The following is an 18721-nucleotide window of genomic DNA, read 5'->3' on the forward strand; positions in this document are numbered from 1 at the left end:
AATTTTTAAATAAAACAACTAGTATGAAATATATTTATGTCGCTCATAAAAATGGAACCTTTTCGAATAGTGATCTTGATTCGGCTTACAAGTCTACTGTTCCTCAATTTAAATAAAATAAAATAAAATGCTTTATAATATTATTATTGAGGAGGTCTATAATCTCAACTCTAAACCAAAACAAAATTTTGATCATCATTTATCTTGGTGGAATAACCTTACCTTAGCTAAGCAGCTTATTTTTTTTCCAAAATCTCACTAAATGAGAATTTTGTACACGCTTTCAAGTATACGTTTGGTATTAACCAAGTGCTTTCTCTATGTATTACTATTTTTTATTTTTATATATATTACTATATTGAGATTGAGATGTTTAATTAAACATAAAAGAATAACCAAAATATTTATAAAACGTGGAAATAAATGCAAATAAAAGAACTGAAATTATAGTCTTAAAAAAGGAGAATGCACTCGGTAGGCCCACATTGGTTTAATGAAATAAATAAATAATACTCAACTTTGAAATATCTCATCCAATTCAAGTTTGCTAACGAGTTGCAAATAGACTAATAGGTTGGAACTTAGAACCCAAAAAAGCAAGGGGGCCATGGCCCCCCTTGGCTATAACTAAGTTCCGCCACTGACTAAAAGTAAATATTGACTGGAACGGTTAATTAGTAGCTTCTAAATTATAAAACGATTCAACCAAAGTTTTCTTTTACCACTAGTTTTTATTCTAGGCATGCTGAGTTTACCTAAAAGATGAATAGAAGTTGTCTATATATAAACGTCTCATTTTTGTGTTAGAAAGTTTAGACTTTAACATTACCCGTTTAATATTCGTGACATATCTACTCGTTCAATAAAATAGGTGGAAATCTTTTACCCATACTCGTCTATTTGCATGTCGTGTCGATAATTTCCACCCTTCAGTTTTTTATGGATTTCAGTTAGAGAAAATGGTTCTAGTCTCTCTTTAGGGTGAGTAATCCAATTACTACCGCAACGATATGGTAGTTTAAAATATTAATCTAATTACTCAATCGTTGTAGTTCAACCCACTTTTTATTTAGCGGAATTTGCAAGAATGGTCATGTGGTTTATAATTTTTTGTGTTTCGGTCAAAAAAACGTTTGTGCATAAACTAGTACTACAAAATGATATATTTATTTATTTTTGTTCGGTCTCAACTTAAAAAACTACTATAACACTTATAATTGTTTTTTCATTGGTTTTTTTGGTTTTATTTTAATTTTTCTAAAATGAAAAATACAAAAAGCATGTAACAACAATCCCATCCTTACTCCCCTCTCTTTAAAGACGTTGACTCAAAATCTTCTCCGAATGCTCTCGCTCAACTATCTAGGACCTAGCATCTACAACCCCTTCTCGCCGGAAAGTACCTTCGTCTCACTGCCTCCATTCCCCTATCATTCTCTATTTCTTGTCCCATTTTTCGTCTTTTGATAACGGTGAAACCACCACCACCATAATGTTTCCTAATCCATGGTATTGGTGCAACCATGGTAAATTATGCGATTTATAATTATGGGTGTTACAAGTTGGTATCAAAGCCATGGTTTACGCTAATTACGTTGGATTATCCTTCCTAGGTTTAAACAATAAAAATAACGGTGTGTGTTCCTTGTGAAAGTGGTGTGATTATTTTTAGATTTGCGTGCCTGGTTTGGTAAGAGTTATGATTCGGATAATATCTCCCTATATAGATTAGGAGGTTATGTTAATTTTTTGTGGCAATGAGAACTGATTGGGAATTTCTATTACCATGTGAGACATAGGTAACTAGGAATTACCGAAAAAGAAAGCCATATAGTTTGTCTCTATGATAAAGTTGGAATTCTAATAGAGAACTAGAACTTTGAAAGTTATGAGAGTCCTGTTATTTATGTAGTAAAACTGTAGGAGCGGTTCGCAAGGGTGATGTTTTTTATCAAAGGAGTCTGGAAAAAGTCTTGGTGTCATGGAAGAAAGTCGTAACGGTTTACATTTATACCGATTAACTCACAAACTTGTTAGCATTGTTCGTCAATGCGTGGTTTACAGAAGAAAGGAAGATCTAATGTAATTTGAAAGGCATACCCTCAGAATATTAGAATATTATGCAGGTGAAATGATAGTGTGTATTATATAATGCGACGGTGGTAGTATTATTTATGAGAGGCTTTTAAGAAGATTAAAACGGGTGTGAAGAAGAGGACAATGGTACAACTAGTGTTGTCATAGACACTTGGCGAAAAGTTTAACCGGAACATGACTGTGTTGCTGACGTGGATAGAAAGGCATGAAGGTAAGAAATGCAAAGAGTACACAGAAGAAAAAGTTATGAAGAAGAGAGAACTTATAACTCCTAATTTGAGGCAACGTGTGGATCTGTAACGTATTAATAAATCTAGGGATGATTTATGTGTGTGTGAAAGGTTGTTATTTCCTTTTGTGAATCAGTTGAAAAGGTTGTATTAAACCTTATGATGGTAAGGAGTCATAAAAAAGGGATCAAAGAGTCATATGGATTCGTGAGAGTATAACAATCTCTTGTTAAGAGCTTAAGGCAAGTATTGAATTGAGTAAGGAACTTAATGATCAAGTGACTGATGAAATATGAGATATGAAACTTCAAGGACGTGTGACTCCTTGATGTGAGGGACTAGTGTATAATTACATCTCGTTAATGTACTAGTTATAGACCTGAGGTGCAAGGATATGAAACTTTTAGAAGCTGACTAGGTGATCAACGAATAGATATAATGGTACACTTCCAAATTCTCATATAGAGAAGGTAATAAGAAGAATAAGGAAATTGGTTCGGTAAAACTTGTGAATCGGGAAATAGAATGGTAAAGCAGAACTACACGATAATCATTTGCATGCAATTTTATGGCACGCGTATCACTACACACATATCAGTTGTTGTGATTTGAAAAAAACATGATGTTGTTCGTAATTGGAGTATGAGATGGGAAATTCTGGTTGGGTATGTTGGAATACTAACGGTGTGTGAATAAAGACCTTTAGGTATCATGTGTTAAGTAACATTAGAACGTGTAATGTGTAATGTCTAGTGTACGAACATTATGCAATTATTAGACAAAGGATGTATTTGGATTTGATAGTTATGGTTAGTTGTGGAGTGATCATGTTTGATACTTCATTAAAGAAGTTAGAAGGAAGCCTGGTAAGTGGTTGCCCAATTACCGATAAAATTAGAATACCTTAGTTGAAGCATGATGGGAAAGGGATATGGTAATGGGATGCGTAAAAGATTCCAATGGTGAATTTGATTTGGGGCACAAAAAATCTGCTAGAATTTGGTCCAATGTTCTTAGTTTAGTTAACACTAGTATGAATTCAACTTCTTCAGCCGGTTGTGTGAAAATTAGAATTCTTAAAGGTGTTTGTGTCAAGTGGCACAAAAGGTCTGGGCATACTCCATCATGTTTTTACCCATAACCATGACTGAAAATTTCGAAATATGTTTGTGAGGTTGATTGAAGCAATTGATGAGACAAGGTTGGATGATGTTATAAGTACTACCACAATTGACTAAAACGGTAACGGTTTAGTTTTTAGAGAGAGGAAAACCCAAAAAACGTTGTGGTGGAAAATGTAAGGAATTGATTTTTGGCGTAGTTGAGGTTCTCGGTAGTCGGTATGGGTTCAAGGAGATGGTCTTCGTCGAAGTGATCTGCATTGTCAACGACGAGCATGAACTGTGGGAGGTTACACTTGTCACACAATGTTTTTTTTTACTGATTCAGGGGATAAGAAGGAGAATCGACGAGGATGTTTTGGTGTGGGTAAGACGGTCAGCATGGGTTAGGAAGTGGTAGTTGTTGGTGATGATGGTGTGATACTGGTTGCTGGTAAATTCTTGGGATATGTTATAGTAGATGAAGAACATGAGTTTGGAAAGTGTGGTTTTGCAAATCCGAGTTTATCTTCCAAGAGTTTGACTAACCCATATGCTTGATGAAGGGAAGTGGGGTGATGAAGTGCTAACTCGTTCTGAATGTTAGGAATATAGAATTCAACACAGAGAGTTGAGAGGAAGCAATTTAGAAGGGAATTGGTATCGTGACCTGAGAGGATGCAATTGCTGACTTTTTCGAACTCTAATTGATAGGCCGAAACAATGGTCAGTTGTCGAAGTTTGAAGTGGACGACTTGGTAGTTCTCTTATGTGGAAGATCCGAGCGGAGTTCCAAGGCTCGGGAGAACTCCGTCCACGTGCACAATAGGTGGATGTTTGCTAGATGCTTGTACCGACTCTAGGCATCTACGGCGAAGTAAAAGATAACAATGGTAACTCATTGAGCTTGTGCGATGGTATAGTAATCAAAGTAGGTTACCATAGAAGTTGGATAGGGAAATTTTGGTGGTCGGAGGTGGTTCGGTGGTGGTGGTGGTGGTGATTTTTGTTGTTGTTGTTGTAAGGATGTTGACAAGTTGATCCAACTTGGTGGTGGTAGTGATGGAGAGACGGATAAGGGTTACCATTTGGTCTTGGAGGGTTGAGTTAGGGTTGTTAGAGGAGGAGCACGATTAGCTTTCAGGAGGCATTGAAATGAGAATGAAAGCACCAGTTGATAGCAAGCCAATTTGAGATGGTGAATCTCCCAAGAGAAGTAAGAACAAGAAACTTGGGGCAGTTTTCTGCTTACTTTAACCAAATGTAGGGTACAATTTACCGAAATGTGAAAGATATCATTCTAGCTAAATTAAGGAAACATACATGCAGGAACAATCGTTAGCTCGTAACTTAATGCAATTAGCTTTTACCGGAAAAGTGGAAGTAGGCCAAGCCTTCAAGTATGTGGACAGGGGTGGATGCTTTAAGGGGCCAGGAGGGGCCATGGCCCCTCCGTTTTTTAGCTTTCCAACTCCAATACTCAAGGAGTATGAATGTAGAAGCGGATCTCTTAGGGCTGATGCGGTTGTGTCCTCCCTGTTGTGTGGGACATATATGTGATGATTGACGAGACCAAGTAGGGCCTTCGAAGAATACATGCAAAACGTTCCCGTTATCCATTCAATGCCCTTATTCATACTCAAACCTTCTTGCTTCAACGATTCTTCGAGTGACTAATTACCGGTGGCAGAATTGTTGACTCCTACATTGCTAAATTGCTCATGTTTTATGGAAATCTACCCAAATTAATTTGTATGTTTCTTTCTCCGTCTCCATTTTAGTTATTTTCTTTTCCAAAATTGCTATATATTTGTAGTTAGAGTTCAATTATTAGGGTTTTGCAACCCAATTTTGATACAAATTCATTTTCATTTTTCAATGTTAACATCAATTTTGGCTTTGAAATCAGATTTCATACTCATAACATGTAGATTTGAATATGTATATGAATGAGTATTTTGAGATTCAATAATCAAAATTATCAACAATAAAACCAGGGTCATCGCTCCTACTCTTTTCCCGGTTGAAAAGTTGAAAAGGTTGGCTATTGATCTTTTGAGGTAAATGTATTATATTTTTTTTTTTATTTCTCTTAGTTTTTTGGAATCTGATTCATATTGGTATGGCAGCATCATATTTTGTTAGTTTAAGCAAAATATTTGATTAAAGGATTAAAATCCTTTAAGGCTTTTGTAGGATGTAATACTTTGAGCTAAATATCTGATTACATGATTAAAAGATTAGAATCCTTTAAGACCTTTGCAGGCTGTTCTACTTTAAATTAATGACAGTTCATGATCATTGCATTTTTTTTTTTATTACAGGGTTAAATGTGTCTTTTTAGTTACTAGATGAATAATGAGCTCATAAGTCCAATTCAATTAAATAGTTGTGTTTGGTTTATTTAGATCCATCATTTGGGCATTCTATATGCTTTATTTCACATATGAATATCTTGAAAGTAGCTAATAAATAGGTTTGATGCTTGGAGATTCTCACACACAGTAACTGTTGCTTTTACACTATGTACTTGTATGTTTTTGAGGCTCTCTATACTTAATCTCTTATGATCACTTGTTAGCCCTTTTTGGTGCTATTCACAGACGTAACTATGATGATATCAAAGAATATGAGCAAACTCTTACTAAACAGATCATGAATGATCATACTTTCTTTGTTAATGTTTACTTGATACGGTTATAGTTTTTCTTTTTATTGTAATAAATTTTCTTTACTTTTTATATGATTTATTTTGAAAGTTGGATTCGGCCCCCTAGTTCAAATGTCTGTGTTCCGCCCATGTATGTGGAGTTCCATACTTGTGCTTCAATCCTTGTAATGGGCCTTTCAAACTTATTTTTTGATGGACTTCAGTTTGCTGACTCTTTTCTAGTGTATGCGCGGTATCACTTCCCCATGGTTGAGTTGACAATACCCTTATAGCACTTAATACCCCCATTGTTGCCATATAAATAAATAAATAAATAAATAAATAAATAAACTGATGACAGCTTCTTGTTACACCCATTATCACCATTTAATTTTCATACATCGCTACAAAAAATATGGATGAATTTAAATGTATTAGAAGAAATTCTTCTTCGCCAAACAAATGCTCATTATGTGTGATTGTAGAGTCATAATTGCTATTTTTCCATAACTAGTTCATATGGCTAACTTCAAAACAAAGAAAAAAATATTTTCATTATATACAATTCCATACAACTTGTTTTTAACTATATTTAAGTGTAGCAAAATTTATCATTATTTACCAGATAATCAATTATCTAGTATTGTGAAAGAACACCTACAAACTTAATTCTTATTTGGTGTAATGGTTGACCAAAGAAAACATGGGTTTTGATGTCCTGATCATCTGAAGCCTCGTTTGAACAATGTAAAGTGCGACTTATGTTGTGTTGATGCAGCTGGACTATGAAGATGTTTCCTATTATTTAATTTTCTTACATATATAAGAAGAAATACGGCGAGTCAAAATATGTACAGTCCGTTATGTCTACAAGATTGTAGAGCGATCAACCATGCAATGAAGAAAACAAAAACGAAATTCAAGGGGGACATATTAGCAAACAGCCAAACTGAAAATATCCCATTAGAAGTGTTTGAGAGTACATGATCAAGACACCTAGTGCACAAGGGTGCTTATTGTAATTATATTTAGGAAACAAGATACGATCTTAAAACATAAAGCAATAATACGAGTTGAACATCAAAACAAGATAACACAACAATTTCACAAACACATCTCTCAGGCTTCTTTATTTTGACAAGGTTATGTATGCAGGCTGCAAATACATGATATTTGTCCGCGTTACTAATAGGGATGAAGAATGACACTGAAAGAGTCGAGGTAATCCCCGTAGTTTCCGCTGAATCCACCAAAGCTACCCTTAGCGACTGGCAGCGAGAAACTAGTCCCCTGGGTTGTGCCATATGGCCCATACTTCTTTTTGTTGGTTAGGAAAGACAATGACGTAATCACAGTGTAGCCGGCATATACTCCCACAGTTCCGCTAATCCCGATGAGGTTCTCATCATCAGCAAATGTAAACTGAAGATATACCCAAATAGATGATAAATGATGTATGATAAAACTAGAATATAAGTGCAGTACATGTTTAGGTAACAGATGTAATGAAAGCCCACTATACCGTATGAGGTGAACCACCATCACCACCATATGTTTCAGAATGGTGTTTGACATTATCACGATCCTTGTAAGTGAACCTGATTGAATCTACACACCCTGAGGCACTGATACGGATCTCGCAAATCCTGCCCTCAGGGATGAATGTCCAGGGATTAACTCCACCCTTACCTCCCCACGGTCCAACCTGTACGCCATTGCCTGCCTGCATATAGGGGTGAAATAAAATATATAACTAAGAAGTGGACATATCTTAGCAATCAACAGATGAAATACACCAGGTTAACCATAAACCCAGCATTTCCAAATATATATGGTGAAAGAGTATACCATGTTTGATCTGAATGTATTCTCAAAGGAAAAGATGAAACTCGTGGAAAGTAATAAGTTATACATTTAGCCCCATTAAGAGAAGGACTATTTATAGACCTGATCAGGTAGGGTTTTTAAAGTATAATGGATTCAGATAAGATGTCCGGTCTTCCTGTAATGAAAACATAAAAGTTTATATTGATTTACTATGATTGGGTAAATGTAATTCTTTAGTAAAAGATGTCGGTAGAATATGTTAGGGTGTAGTAACTTAAGGATGAATAGTAGTTTCACATGTGTCAATGTACGGTATCAATTTTTAGAGCACATGCTTGTTAGGTAGTAATTCAATAAGATGACAATAGATGCTTCTGTCATCAGTTTTTCAAAGGCTTCCATCACAGACATTTATTCTAACAACCAAGCTTTTGAACACAAGTTTGGAGGTTTTTGAGCACATGTGGGTGATCTTTCTATTTCAATTTTGTACCAATCGTTTTTTCTGCATTTCTAGTTTGAGCAGCAAATTGTGTCCCTCTTCTTGTACTTTGAAATCTACAAGTAACTTGTTCTGAAACCCACCCATTTAATTATCATATCTTGTCGTGTCAACAAGTGTATTTTTGTGTTGTGTTCATGTCGGATTTGCAGTTTAGGGTTTAGACGTTTAAATATGTCGATAGATTGAAGGAGTAGGAGTTAGAGACGTTGAAAAGTAAATGTGAAAAATAGGAAGACTAGTAGTTTGGGGGTATTGGAATGAATATCACGATAAGTTTAGAGGAGGAAAGTCACATTGAAATGGAAATGGGTGAGTAAGATTGTGGAGTATAACATGTTAATGAAAAAGTGAAAAACTAAAAGTAAGTTTCAGCGGGACGGCTAATTAGTATATGATGTTAATTAAAAAGTGAAAAACTAAAAGCAGGGGCGGAACACGAGAAGTTAAATTAGGGGGGCCAAAATCAAATTTAAAAAAAAAAAACATATTAATAAGTTTAATTTGATTAAAGGATATGAGATATAGAAATTTTTAAATAAAACAACTAGTATGAAATATATTTATGTCGCTCATAAAAATGGAACCTTTTCGAATAGTGATCTTGATTCGGCTTACAAGTCTACTGTTCCTCAATTTAAATAAAATAAAATAAAATGCTTTATAATATTATTATTGAGGAGGTCTATAATCTCAACTCTAAACCAAAACAAAATTTTGATCATCATTTATCTTGGTGGAATAACCTTACCTTAGCTAAGCAGCTTATTTTTTTTCCAAAATCTCACTAAATGAGAATTTTGTACACGCTTTCAAGTATACGTTTGGTATTAACCAAGTGCTTTCTCTATGTATTACTATTTTTTATTTTTATATATATTACTATATTGAGATTGAGATGTTTAATTAAACATAAAAGAATAACCAAAATATTTATAAAACGTGGAAATAAATGCAAATAAAAGAACTGAAATTATAGTCTTAAAAAAGGAGAATGCACTCGGTAGGCCCACATTGGTTTAATGAAATAAATAAATAATACTCAACTTTGAAATATCTCATCCAATTCAAGTTTGCTAACGAGTTGCAAATAGACTAATAGGTTGGAACTTAGAACCCAAAAAAGCAAGGGGGCCATGGCCCCCCTTGGCTATAACTAAGTTCCGCCACTGACTAAAAGTAAATATTGACTGGAACGGTTAATTAGTAGCTTCCAAATTATAAAACGATTCAACCAAAGTTTTCTTTTACCACTAGTTTTTATTCTAGGCATGCTGAGTTTACCTAAAAGATGAATAGAAGTTGTCTATATATAAACGTCTCATTTTTGTGTTAGAAAGTTTAGACTTTAACATTACCCGTTTAATATTCGTGACATATCTACTCGTTCAATAAAATAGGTGGAAATCTTTTACCCATACTCGTCTATTTGCATGTCGTGTCGATAATTTCCACCCTTCAGTTTTTTATGGATTTCAGTTAGAGAAAATGGTTCTAGTCTCTCTTTAGGGTGAGTAATCCAATTACTACCGCAACGATATGGTAGTTTAAAATATTAATCTAATTACTCAATCGTTGTAGTTCAACCCACTTTTTATTTAGCGGAATTTGCAAGAATGGTCATGTGGTTTATAATTTTTTGTGTTTCGGTCAAAAAAACGTTTGTGCATAAACTAGTACTACAAAATGATATATTTATTTATTTTTGTTCGGTCTCAACTTAAAAAACTACTATAACACTTATAATTGTTTTTTCATTGGTTTTTTTGGTTTTATTTTAATTTTTCTAAAATGAAAAATACAAAAAGCATGTAACAACAATCCCATCCTTACTCCCCTCTCTTTAAAGACGTTGACTCAAAATCTTCTCCGAATGCTCTCGCTCAACTATCTAGGACCTAGCATCTACAACCCCTTCTCGCCGGAAAGTACCTTCGTCTCACTGCCTCCATTCCCCTATCATTCTCTATTTCTTGTCCCATTTTTCGTCTTTTGATAACGGTGAAACCACCACCACCATAATGTTTCCTAATCCATGGTATTGGTGCAACCATGGTAAATTATGCGATTTAAAATTATGGGTGTTACAAGTTGGTATCAAAGCCATGGTTTACGCTAATTACGTTGGATTATCCTTCCTAGGTTTAAACAATAAAAATAACGGTGTGTGTTCCTTGTGAAAGTGGTGTGATTATTTTTAGATTTGCGTGCCTGGTTTGGTAAGAGTTATGATTCGGATAATATCTCCCTATATAGATTAGGAGGTTATGTTAATTTTTTGTGGCAATGAGAACTGATTGGGAATTTCTATTACCATGTGAGACATAGGTAACTAGGAATTACCGAAAAAGAAAGCCATATAGTTTGTCTCTATGATAAAGTTGGAATTCTAATAGAGAACTAGAACTTTGAAAGTTATGAGAGTCCTGTTATTTATGTAGTAAAACTGTAGGAGCGGTTCGCAAGGGTGATGTTTTTTATCAAAGGAGTCTGGAAAAAGTCTTGGTGTCATGGAAGAAAGTCGTAACGGTTTACATTTATACCGATTAACTCACAAACTTGTTAGCATTGTTCGTCAATGCGTGGTTTACAGAAGAAAGGGAGATCTAATGTAATTTGAAAGGCATACCCTCAGAATATTAGAATATTATGCAGGTGAAATGATAGTGTGTATTATATAATGCGACGGTGGTAGTATTATTTATGAGAGGCTTTTAAGAAGATTAAAACGGGTGTGAAGAAGAGGACAATGGTACAACTAGTGTTGTCATAGACACTTGGCGAAAAGTTTAACCGGAACATGACTGTGTTGCTGACGTGGATAGAAAGGCATGAAGGTAAGAAATGCAAAGAGTACACAGAAGAAAAAGTTATGAAGAAGAGAGAACTTATAACTCCTAATTTGAGGCAACGTGTGGATCTGTAACGTATTAATAAATCTAGGGATGATTTATGTGTGTGTGAAAGGTTGTTATTTCCTTTTGTGAATCAGTTGAAAAGGTTGTATTAAACCTTATGATGGTAAGGAGTCATAAAAAAGGGATCAAAGAGTCATATGGATTCGTGAGAGTATAACAATCTCTTGTTAAGAGCTTAAGGCAAGTATTGAATTGAGTAAGGAACTTAATGATCAAGTGACTGATGAAATATGAGATATGAAACTTCAAGGACGTGTGACTCCTTGATGTGAGGGACTAGTGTATAATTACATCTCGTTAATGTACTAGTTATAGACCTGAGGTGCAAGGATATGAAACTTTTAGAAGCTGACTAGGTGATCAACGAATAGATATAATGGTACACTTCCAAATTCTCATATAGAGAAGGTAATAAGAAGAATAAGGAAATTGGTTCGGTAAAACTTGTGAATCGGGAAATAGAATGGTAAAGCAGAACTACACGACAATCATTTGCATGCAATTTTATGGCACGCGTATCACTACACACATATCAGTCGTTGTGATTTGAAAAAAACATGATGTTGTTCGTAATTGGAGTATGAGATGGGAAATTCTAGTTGGGTATGTTGGAATACTAACGGTGTGTGAATAAAGACATTTAGGTATCATGTGTTAAGTAACATTAGAACGTGTAATGTGTAATGTCTAGTGTACGAACATTATGCAATTATTAGACAAAGGATGTATTTGGATGTGATAGTTATGGTTAGTTGTGGAGTGATCATGTTTGATACTTCATTAAAGAAGTTAGAAGGAAGCCCGTTAAGTGGTTGCCCAATTACCGTTAGAATTAGAGTACCTTAGTTGAAGCATGATGGGAAAGGGATATGGTAATGGGATGCGTAAAAGATTCCAATGGTGAATCTGATTTGGGGCAAAAGAAAATCTGCTACAATTTGGTCCAGTGTTCTTAGTTTAGTTAACACGAGTATGAATTCAACTTCTTCAGCCGGTTGTGTGAAAATTAGAATTCTTAAAGGTGTTTGTGTCAAGTGGCACAAAAGGTCTGGGCATACTCCATCATGTTTTCACCCATAACCATGACTGAAAATTTCGAAATATGTTTGTGAGGTTGATTGAAGCAATTGATGAGACAAGGTTGGATGATGTTATAAGTACTACCACAATTGACTAAAACGGTAACGGTTTAGTTTTTAGAGAGAGGAAAACCCAAAAAAACGTTGTGGTGGAAAATGTAAGGAATTGATTTTTGGCGTAGTTGAGGTTCTCGGTAGTCGGTATGGGTTCAAGGAGATGGTCTTCGTCGAAGTGATCTGCATTGTCAACGACGAGCATGAACTGTGGGAGGTTACACTTGTCGCACAATGTTTTTTTTTACTGATTCAGGGGATAAGAAGGAGAATCGACGAGGATGTTTTGGTGTGGGTAAGACGGTCAGCATGGGTTAGGAAGTGGTAGTTGTTGGTGATGATGGTGTGATACTGGTTGCTGGTAAATTCTTGGGATATGTTATAGTAGATGAAGAACATGAGTTTAGAAAGTGTGGTTTTGCAAATCCGAGTTTATCTTCCAAGAGTTTGACTAACCCATATGCTTGATGAAGGGAAGTGGGGTGATGAAGTGCTAACTCGTTCTGAATGTTAGGAATATAGAATTCAACACAGAGAGTTGAGAGGAAGCAATTTAGAAGGGAATTGGTATCGTGACCTGAGAGGATGCAATTGCTGACTTTTTCGAACTCTAATTGATAGGCCGAAACAATGGTCAGTTGTCGAAGTTTGAAGTGGACGACTTGGTAGTTCTCTTATGTGGAAGATCCGAGCGGAGTTCCAAGGCTCGGGAGAACTCCGTCCACGTTCACAATAGGTGGATGTTTGCTAGATGCTTGTACCGACTCTAGGCATCTACGGCGAAGTAAAAGATAACAATGGTAACTCGTTGAGCTTGTGCGATGGTATAGTAATCAAAGTAGGTTACCATAGAAGTTGGATAGGGAAATTTTGGTGGTCGGAGGTGGTTCGGTGGTGGTGGTGGTGGTGATTTTTGTTGTTGTTGTTGTAAGGATGTTGACAAGTTGATCCAACTTGGTGGCGGTAGTGATGGAGAGACGGATAAGGGTTACCATTTGGTCTTGGAGGGTTGAGTTAGGGTTGTTAGAGGAGGAGCACGATTAGCTTTCAGGAGGCATTGAAATGAGAATGAAAGCACCAGTTGATAGCAAGCCAATTTGAGATGGTGAATCTCCCAAGAGAAGTAAGAACAAGAAACTTGGGGCAGTTTTCTGCTTACTTTAACCAAATGTAGGGTACAATTTACCGAAATGTGAAAGATATCATTCTAGCTAAATTAAGGAAACATACATGCAGGAACAATCGTTAGCTCGTAACTTAATGCAATTAGCTTTTACCGGAAAAGTGGAAGTAGGCCAAGCCTTCAAGTATGTGGACAGGGGTGGATGCTTTAAGGGGCCAGGAGGGGCCATGGCCCCTCCGTTTTTTAGCTTTCCAACTCCAATACTCAAGGAGTATGAATGTAGAAGCGGATCTCTTAGGGCTGACGAGGTTGTGTCCTCCCTGTTGTGTGGGACATATATGTGATGATTGACGAGACCAAGTAGGGCCTTCGAAGAATACATGCAAAACGTTCCCGTGATCCATTCAATGCCCTTATTCATACTCAAACCTTCTTGCTTCAACGATTCTTCGAGTGACTAATTACCGGTGGCAGAATTGTTGACTCCTACATTGCTAAATTGCTCATGTTTTATGGAAATCTACCCAAATTAATCTGTATGTTTCTTTCTCCGTCTCCATTTTAGTTATTTTCTTTTCCAAAATTGCTATATATTTGTAGTTAGAGTTCAATTATTAGGGTTTTGCAACCCAATTTTGATACAAATTCATTTTCATTTTTCAATGTTAACATCAATTTTGGCTTTGAAATCAGATTTCATACTCATAACATGTAGATTTGAATATGTATATGAATGAGTATTTTGAGATTCAATAATAAAAATTATCAACAATAAAACCAGGGTCATCGCTCCTACTCTTTTCCCGGTTGAAAAGTTGAAAAGGTTGGCTATTGATCTTTTGAGGTAAATGTATTATATTTTTTTTTTATTTCTCTTAGTTTTTTGGAATCTGATTCATATTGGTATGGCAGCATCATATTTTGTTAGTTTAAGCAAAATATTTGATTAAAGGATTAAAATCCTTTAAGGCTTTTGTAGGATGTAATACTTTGAGCTAAATATCTGATTACATGATTAAAAGATTAGAATCCTTTAAGACCTTTGCAGGCTGTTCTACTTTAAATTAATGACAGTTCATGATCATTGCATTTTTTTTATTACAGGGTTAAATGTGTCTTTTTAGTTACTAGATGAATAATGAGCTCATAAGTCCAATTCAATTAAATAGTTGTGTTTGGTTTATTTAGATCCATCATTTGGGCATTCTATATGCTTTATTTCACATATGAATATCTTGAAAGTAGCTAATAAATAAGTTTGATGCTTGGAGATTCTCACACACAGTAACTGTTGCTTTTACACTATGTACTTGTATGTTTTTGAGGCTCTCTATACTTAATCTCTTATGATCACTTGTTAGCCCTTTTTGGTGCTATTCACAGACGTAACTATGATGATATCAAAGAATATGAGCAAACTCTTACTAAACAGATCATGAATGATCATACTTTCTTTGTTAATGTTTACTTGATACGGTTATAGTTTTTCTTTTTATTGTAATAAATTTTCTTTACTTTTTATATGATTTATTTTGAAAGTTGGATTCGGCCCCCTAGTTCAAATGTCTGTGTTCCGCCCATGTATGTGGAGTTCCATACTTGTGCTTCAATCCTTGTAATGGGCCTTTCAAACTTATTTTTTGAAGGACTTCAGTTTGCTGACTCTTTTCTAGTGTATGCGCGGTATCACTTCCCCATGGTTGAGTTGACAATACCCTTATAGCACTTAATACCCCCATTGTTGCCATATAAATAAATAAATAAATAAATAAATAAATAAACTGATGACAGCTTCTTGTTACACCCATTATCACCATTTAATTTTCATACATCGCTACAAAAAATATGGATGAATTTAAATGTATTAGAAGAAATTCTTCTTCGCCAAACAAATGCTCATTATGTGTGATTGTAGAGTCATAATTGCTATTTTTCCATAACTAGTTCATATGGCTAACTTCAAAACAAAGAAAAAAATATTTTCATTATATACAATTCCATACAACTTGTTTTTAACTATATTTAAGTGTAGCAAAATTTATCATTATTTACCAGATAATCAATTATCTAGTATTGTGAAAGAACACCTACAAACTTAATTCTTATTTGGTGTAATGGTTGACCAAAGAAAACATGGGTTTTGATGTCCTGATCATCTGAAGCCTCGTTTGAACAATGTAAAGTGCGACTTATGTTGTGTTGATGCAGCTGGACTATGAAGATGTTTCCTATTATTTAATTTTCTTACATATATAAGAAGAAATACGGCGAGTCAAAATATGTACAGTCCGTTATGTCTACAAGATTGTAGAGCGATCAACCATGCAATGAAGAAAACAAAAACGAAATTCAAGGGGGACATATTAGCAAACAGCCAAACTGAAAATATCCCATTAGAAGTGTTTGAGAGTACATGATCAAGACACCTAGTGCACAAGGGTGCTTATTGTAATTATATTTAGGAAACAAGATACGATCTTAAAACATAAAGCAATAATACGAGTTGAACATCAAAACAAGATAACACAACAATTTCACAAACACATCTCTCAGGCTTCTTTATTTTGACAAGGTTATGTATGCAGGCTGCAAATACATGATATTTGTCCGCGTTACTAATAGGGATGAAGAATGACACTGAAAGAGTCGAGGTAATCCCCGTAGTTTCCGCTGAATCCACCAAAGCTACCCTTAGCGACTGGCAGCGAGAAACTAGTCCCCTGGGTTGTGCCATATGGCCCATACTTCTTTTTGTTGGTTAGGAAAGACAATGACGTAATCACAGTGTAGCCGGCATATACTCCCACAGTTCCGCTAATCCCGATGAGGTTCTCATCATCAGCAAATGTAAACTGAAGATATACCCAAATAGATGATAAATGATGTATGATAAAACTAGAATATAAGTGCAGTACATGTTTAGGTAACAGATGTAATGAAAGCCCACTATACCGTATGAGGTGAACCACCATCACCACCATATGTTTCAGAATGGTGTTTGACATTATCACGATCCTTGTAAGTGAACCTGATTGAATCTACACACCCTGAGGCACTGATACGGATCTCGCAAATCCTGCCCTCAGGGATGAATGTCCAGGGATTAACTCCACCCTTACCTCCCCACGGTCCAACCTGTACGCCATTGCCTGCCTGCATATAGGGGTGAAATAAAATATATAACTAAGAAGTGGACATATCTTAGCAATCAACAGATGAAATACACCAGGTTAACCATAAACCCAGCATTTCCAAATATATATGGTGAAAGAGTATACCATGTTTGATCTGAATGTATTCTCAAAGGAAAAGATGAAACTCGTGGAAAGTAATAAGTTATACATTTAGCCCCATTAAGAGAAGGACTATTTATAGACCTGATCAGGTAGGGTTTTTAAAGTATAATGGATTCAGATAAGATGTCCGGTCTTCCTGTAATGAAAACATAAAAGTTTATATTGATTTACTATGATTGGGTAAATGTAATTCTTTAGTAAAAGATGTCGGTAGAATATGTTAGGGTGTAGTAACTTAAGGATGAATAGTAGTTTCACATGTGTCAATGTACGGTATCAATTTTTAGAGCACATGCTTGTTAGGTAGTAATTCAATAAGATGACAATAGATGCTTCTGTCATCAGTTTTTCAAAGGCTTCCATCACAGACATTTATTCTAACAACCAAGCTTTTGAACACAAGTTTGGAGGTTTTTGAGCACATGTGGGTGATCTTTCTATTTCAATTTTGTACCAATCGTTTTTTCTGCATTTCTAGTTTGAGCAGCAAATTGTGTCCCTCTTCTTGTACTTTGAAATCTACAAGTAACTTGTTCTGAAACCCACCCATTTAATTATTGGAAAATGACATATAGGCCCTATAATGTTTATAGGGTTTACCTATTTAGTCACTTAACTTATTTTTTAGCCTAATAAGGGAACAAACTCGTTTTTGTCGGATCTATTAGGTCATTTTGGTATAATTGATGGGGTAAACCGGTTACCCCTTACCACATAAGCACTTCTTATGACCCCACTTCACTTGCCCCATAACATTTTCCTTATTCTTCCCTCCTTCCCTCCATTTCCACTTTATCGCCTACCATAGAAGACCATCTGAAAGAAATTCTCACGCCTACAAAACCTTCCATCTTCTACGACTTTCATCACTTCAATTTTCAACCCACAAAAGTCAACCCCATATTCCTTTTTTCTCAATACGCCTGCGGAGCCATGTTCAGAGCGATGAGCACGAGGAAAGGTCGTCTGGGATACGATCAAATAATCAGCGAACCCACCACCGATGATCTATTATCAGAGCAGAGCCTCAGATGATCAGATCCACAACGTTGCCTCCGAAATTCTTTGTCAATTTTCCAGTGAAGTTTGTGCCAGAACCGAAAGTCCCAAATTTCATACAAAAGGAGGCGAAGAAACTGAGCAAACTTGATCCCCTTTTCAGCTTATTCGAGAAGAGGAGCCGGAAGAAGAAGGCGACAGCTAAACCACAGTTCGCAAGATACATGTAATACCTCAAGGAAGGAGTTAGTTTGAATCCTAATTCAACTATGCCTGTAATCGCCTACCATAGAAGACCATCTGTAGCATGCCCTACAACTCTTTTCAAAATCATCTTCTTTCCTCATAACCCCGTTGATCATAAATTAAACCCATCAGTATCATACATACAGAAACGAGGTTTTCACACGGGTATGTTGGATAAATTAAAAAAAAATATGGTTTTAGGAGGAAGGGCAATTTGGGAAGTTTTTTTAATTAATTGTTTTTGTTCCAGTTTTATATGAGTCAAATACTTATTGTTTTAGTATAAGTAGAGGACGTATGTAGCTTTGTTAATTAATTCGAGAACAAGTTTTGTATTCTCGTTTCTAAGAAAGCTTGGTAATTAAGCAATTTTCCAAAAAAACTTTTATCCCCTGTTTTTGCTTCTTATCCCCGGTGCACAAGGTGCAGTCTGCTATGATAGTGTGATTATATCACTTGGTATTGGAGAATGGATTTGGAAATTGAAAAGGAGGAAATGATAGATTTTCTGTGATAAAACAAGAGAGGCTGATGGGTTTTTTGTCCGGATCTATGGTAACAAAGAAATGGTCAAAATGTGATATTACTTTCCAATGGCTG

General features: G+C 35.5%; 2 protein-coding genes across 2 annotated transcripts; both read right to left on the reverse strand.

Moving 5' to 3' along the window:
- Positions 1–7008: 7008 nt before the first annotated feature.
- Positions 7009–8072, reverse strand: LOC111882839 (protein GOS9). The gene is made up of 3 exons (XM_023879214.2): positions 7926–8072; positions 7600–7800; positions 7009–7499 (listed from the first exon to the last, which is right to left on the reverse strand). Exons 1-3 carry the CDS (start codon positions 7989–7991, stop codon positions 7263–7265), a joined length of 504 nt encoding a protein of 167 aa, XP_023734982.1. The 5' UTR covers positions 7992–8072; the 3' UTR covers positions 7009–7262.
- A 7869-nt stretch (positions 8073–15941) lies between these two features.
- Positions 15942–17005, reverse strand: LOC128128822 (protein GOS9-like). Its single transcript, XM_052767601.1, has 3 exons — positions 16859–17005; positions 16533–16733; positions 15942–16432 (listed from the first exon to the last, which is right to left on the reverse strand). Exons 1-3 carry the CDS (start codon positions 16922–16924, stop codon positions 16196–16198), a joined length of 504 nt encoding a protein of 167 aa, XP_052623561.1. The 5' UTR covers positions 16925–17005; the 3' UTR covers positions 15942–16195.
- Between the last annotated feature and the right edge of the window lie 1716 nt (positions 17006–18721).

The sequence above is a fragment of the Lactuca sativa genome, chromosome 9 (genome assembly GCF_002870075.4).
Source record: "Lactuca sativa cultivar Salinas chromosome 9, Lsat_Salinas_v11, whole genome shotgun sequence".
NCBI lineage: Eukaryota > Viridiplantae > Streptophyta > Magnoliopsida > Asterales > Asteraceae > Lactuca > Lactuca sativa.

Bases quoted from the DNA above. Each gene is read 5' to 3' on its own strand.
- LOC111882839 (XM_023879214.2), bottom strand. From the start codon at position 7,991: ATGTATAACTTATTACTTTCCACGAGTTTCATCTTTTCCTTTGAGAAT. The intron at 7,801-7,925 runs GTATACTCTTTC...CCCTATATGCAG, and splicing joins ATACATTCAGATCAAACATG to GCAGGCAATGGCGTACAGGT. The intron at 7,500-7,599 runs GTATAGTGGGCT...GTATATCTTCAG, and splicing joins ATGGTGGTTCACCTCATACG to TTTACATTTGCTGATGATGA.
- LOC128128822 (XM_052767601.1), bottom strand. From the start codon at position 16,924: ATGTATAACTTATTACTTTCCACGAGTTTCATCTTTTCCTTTGAGAAT. The intron at 16,734-16,858 runs GTATACTCTTTC...CCCTATATGCAG, and splicing joins ATACATTCAGATCAAACATG to GCAGGCAATGGCGTACAGGT. The intron at 16,433-16,532 runs GTATAGTGGGCT...GTATATCTTCAG, and splicing joins ATGGTGGTTCACCTCATACG to TTTACATTTGCTGATGATGA.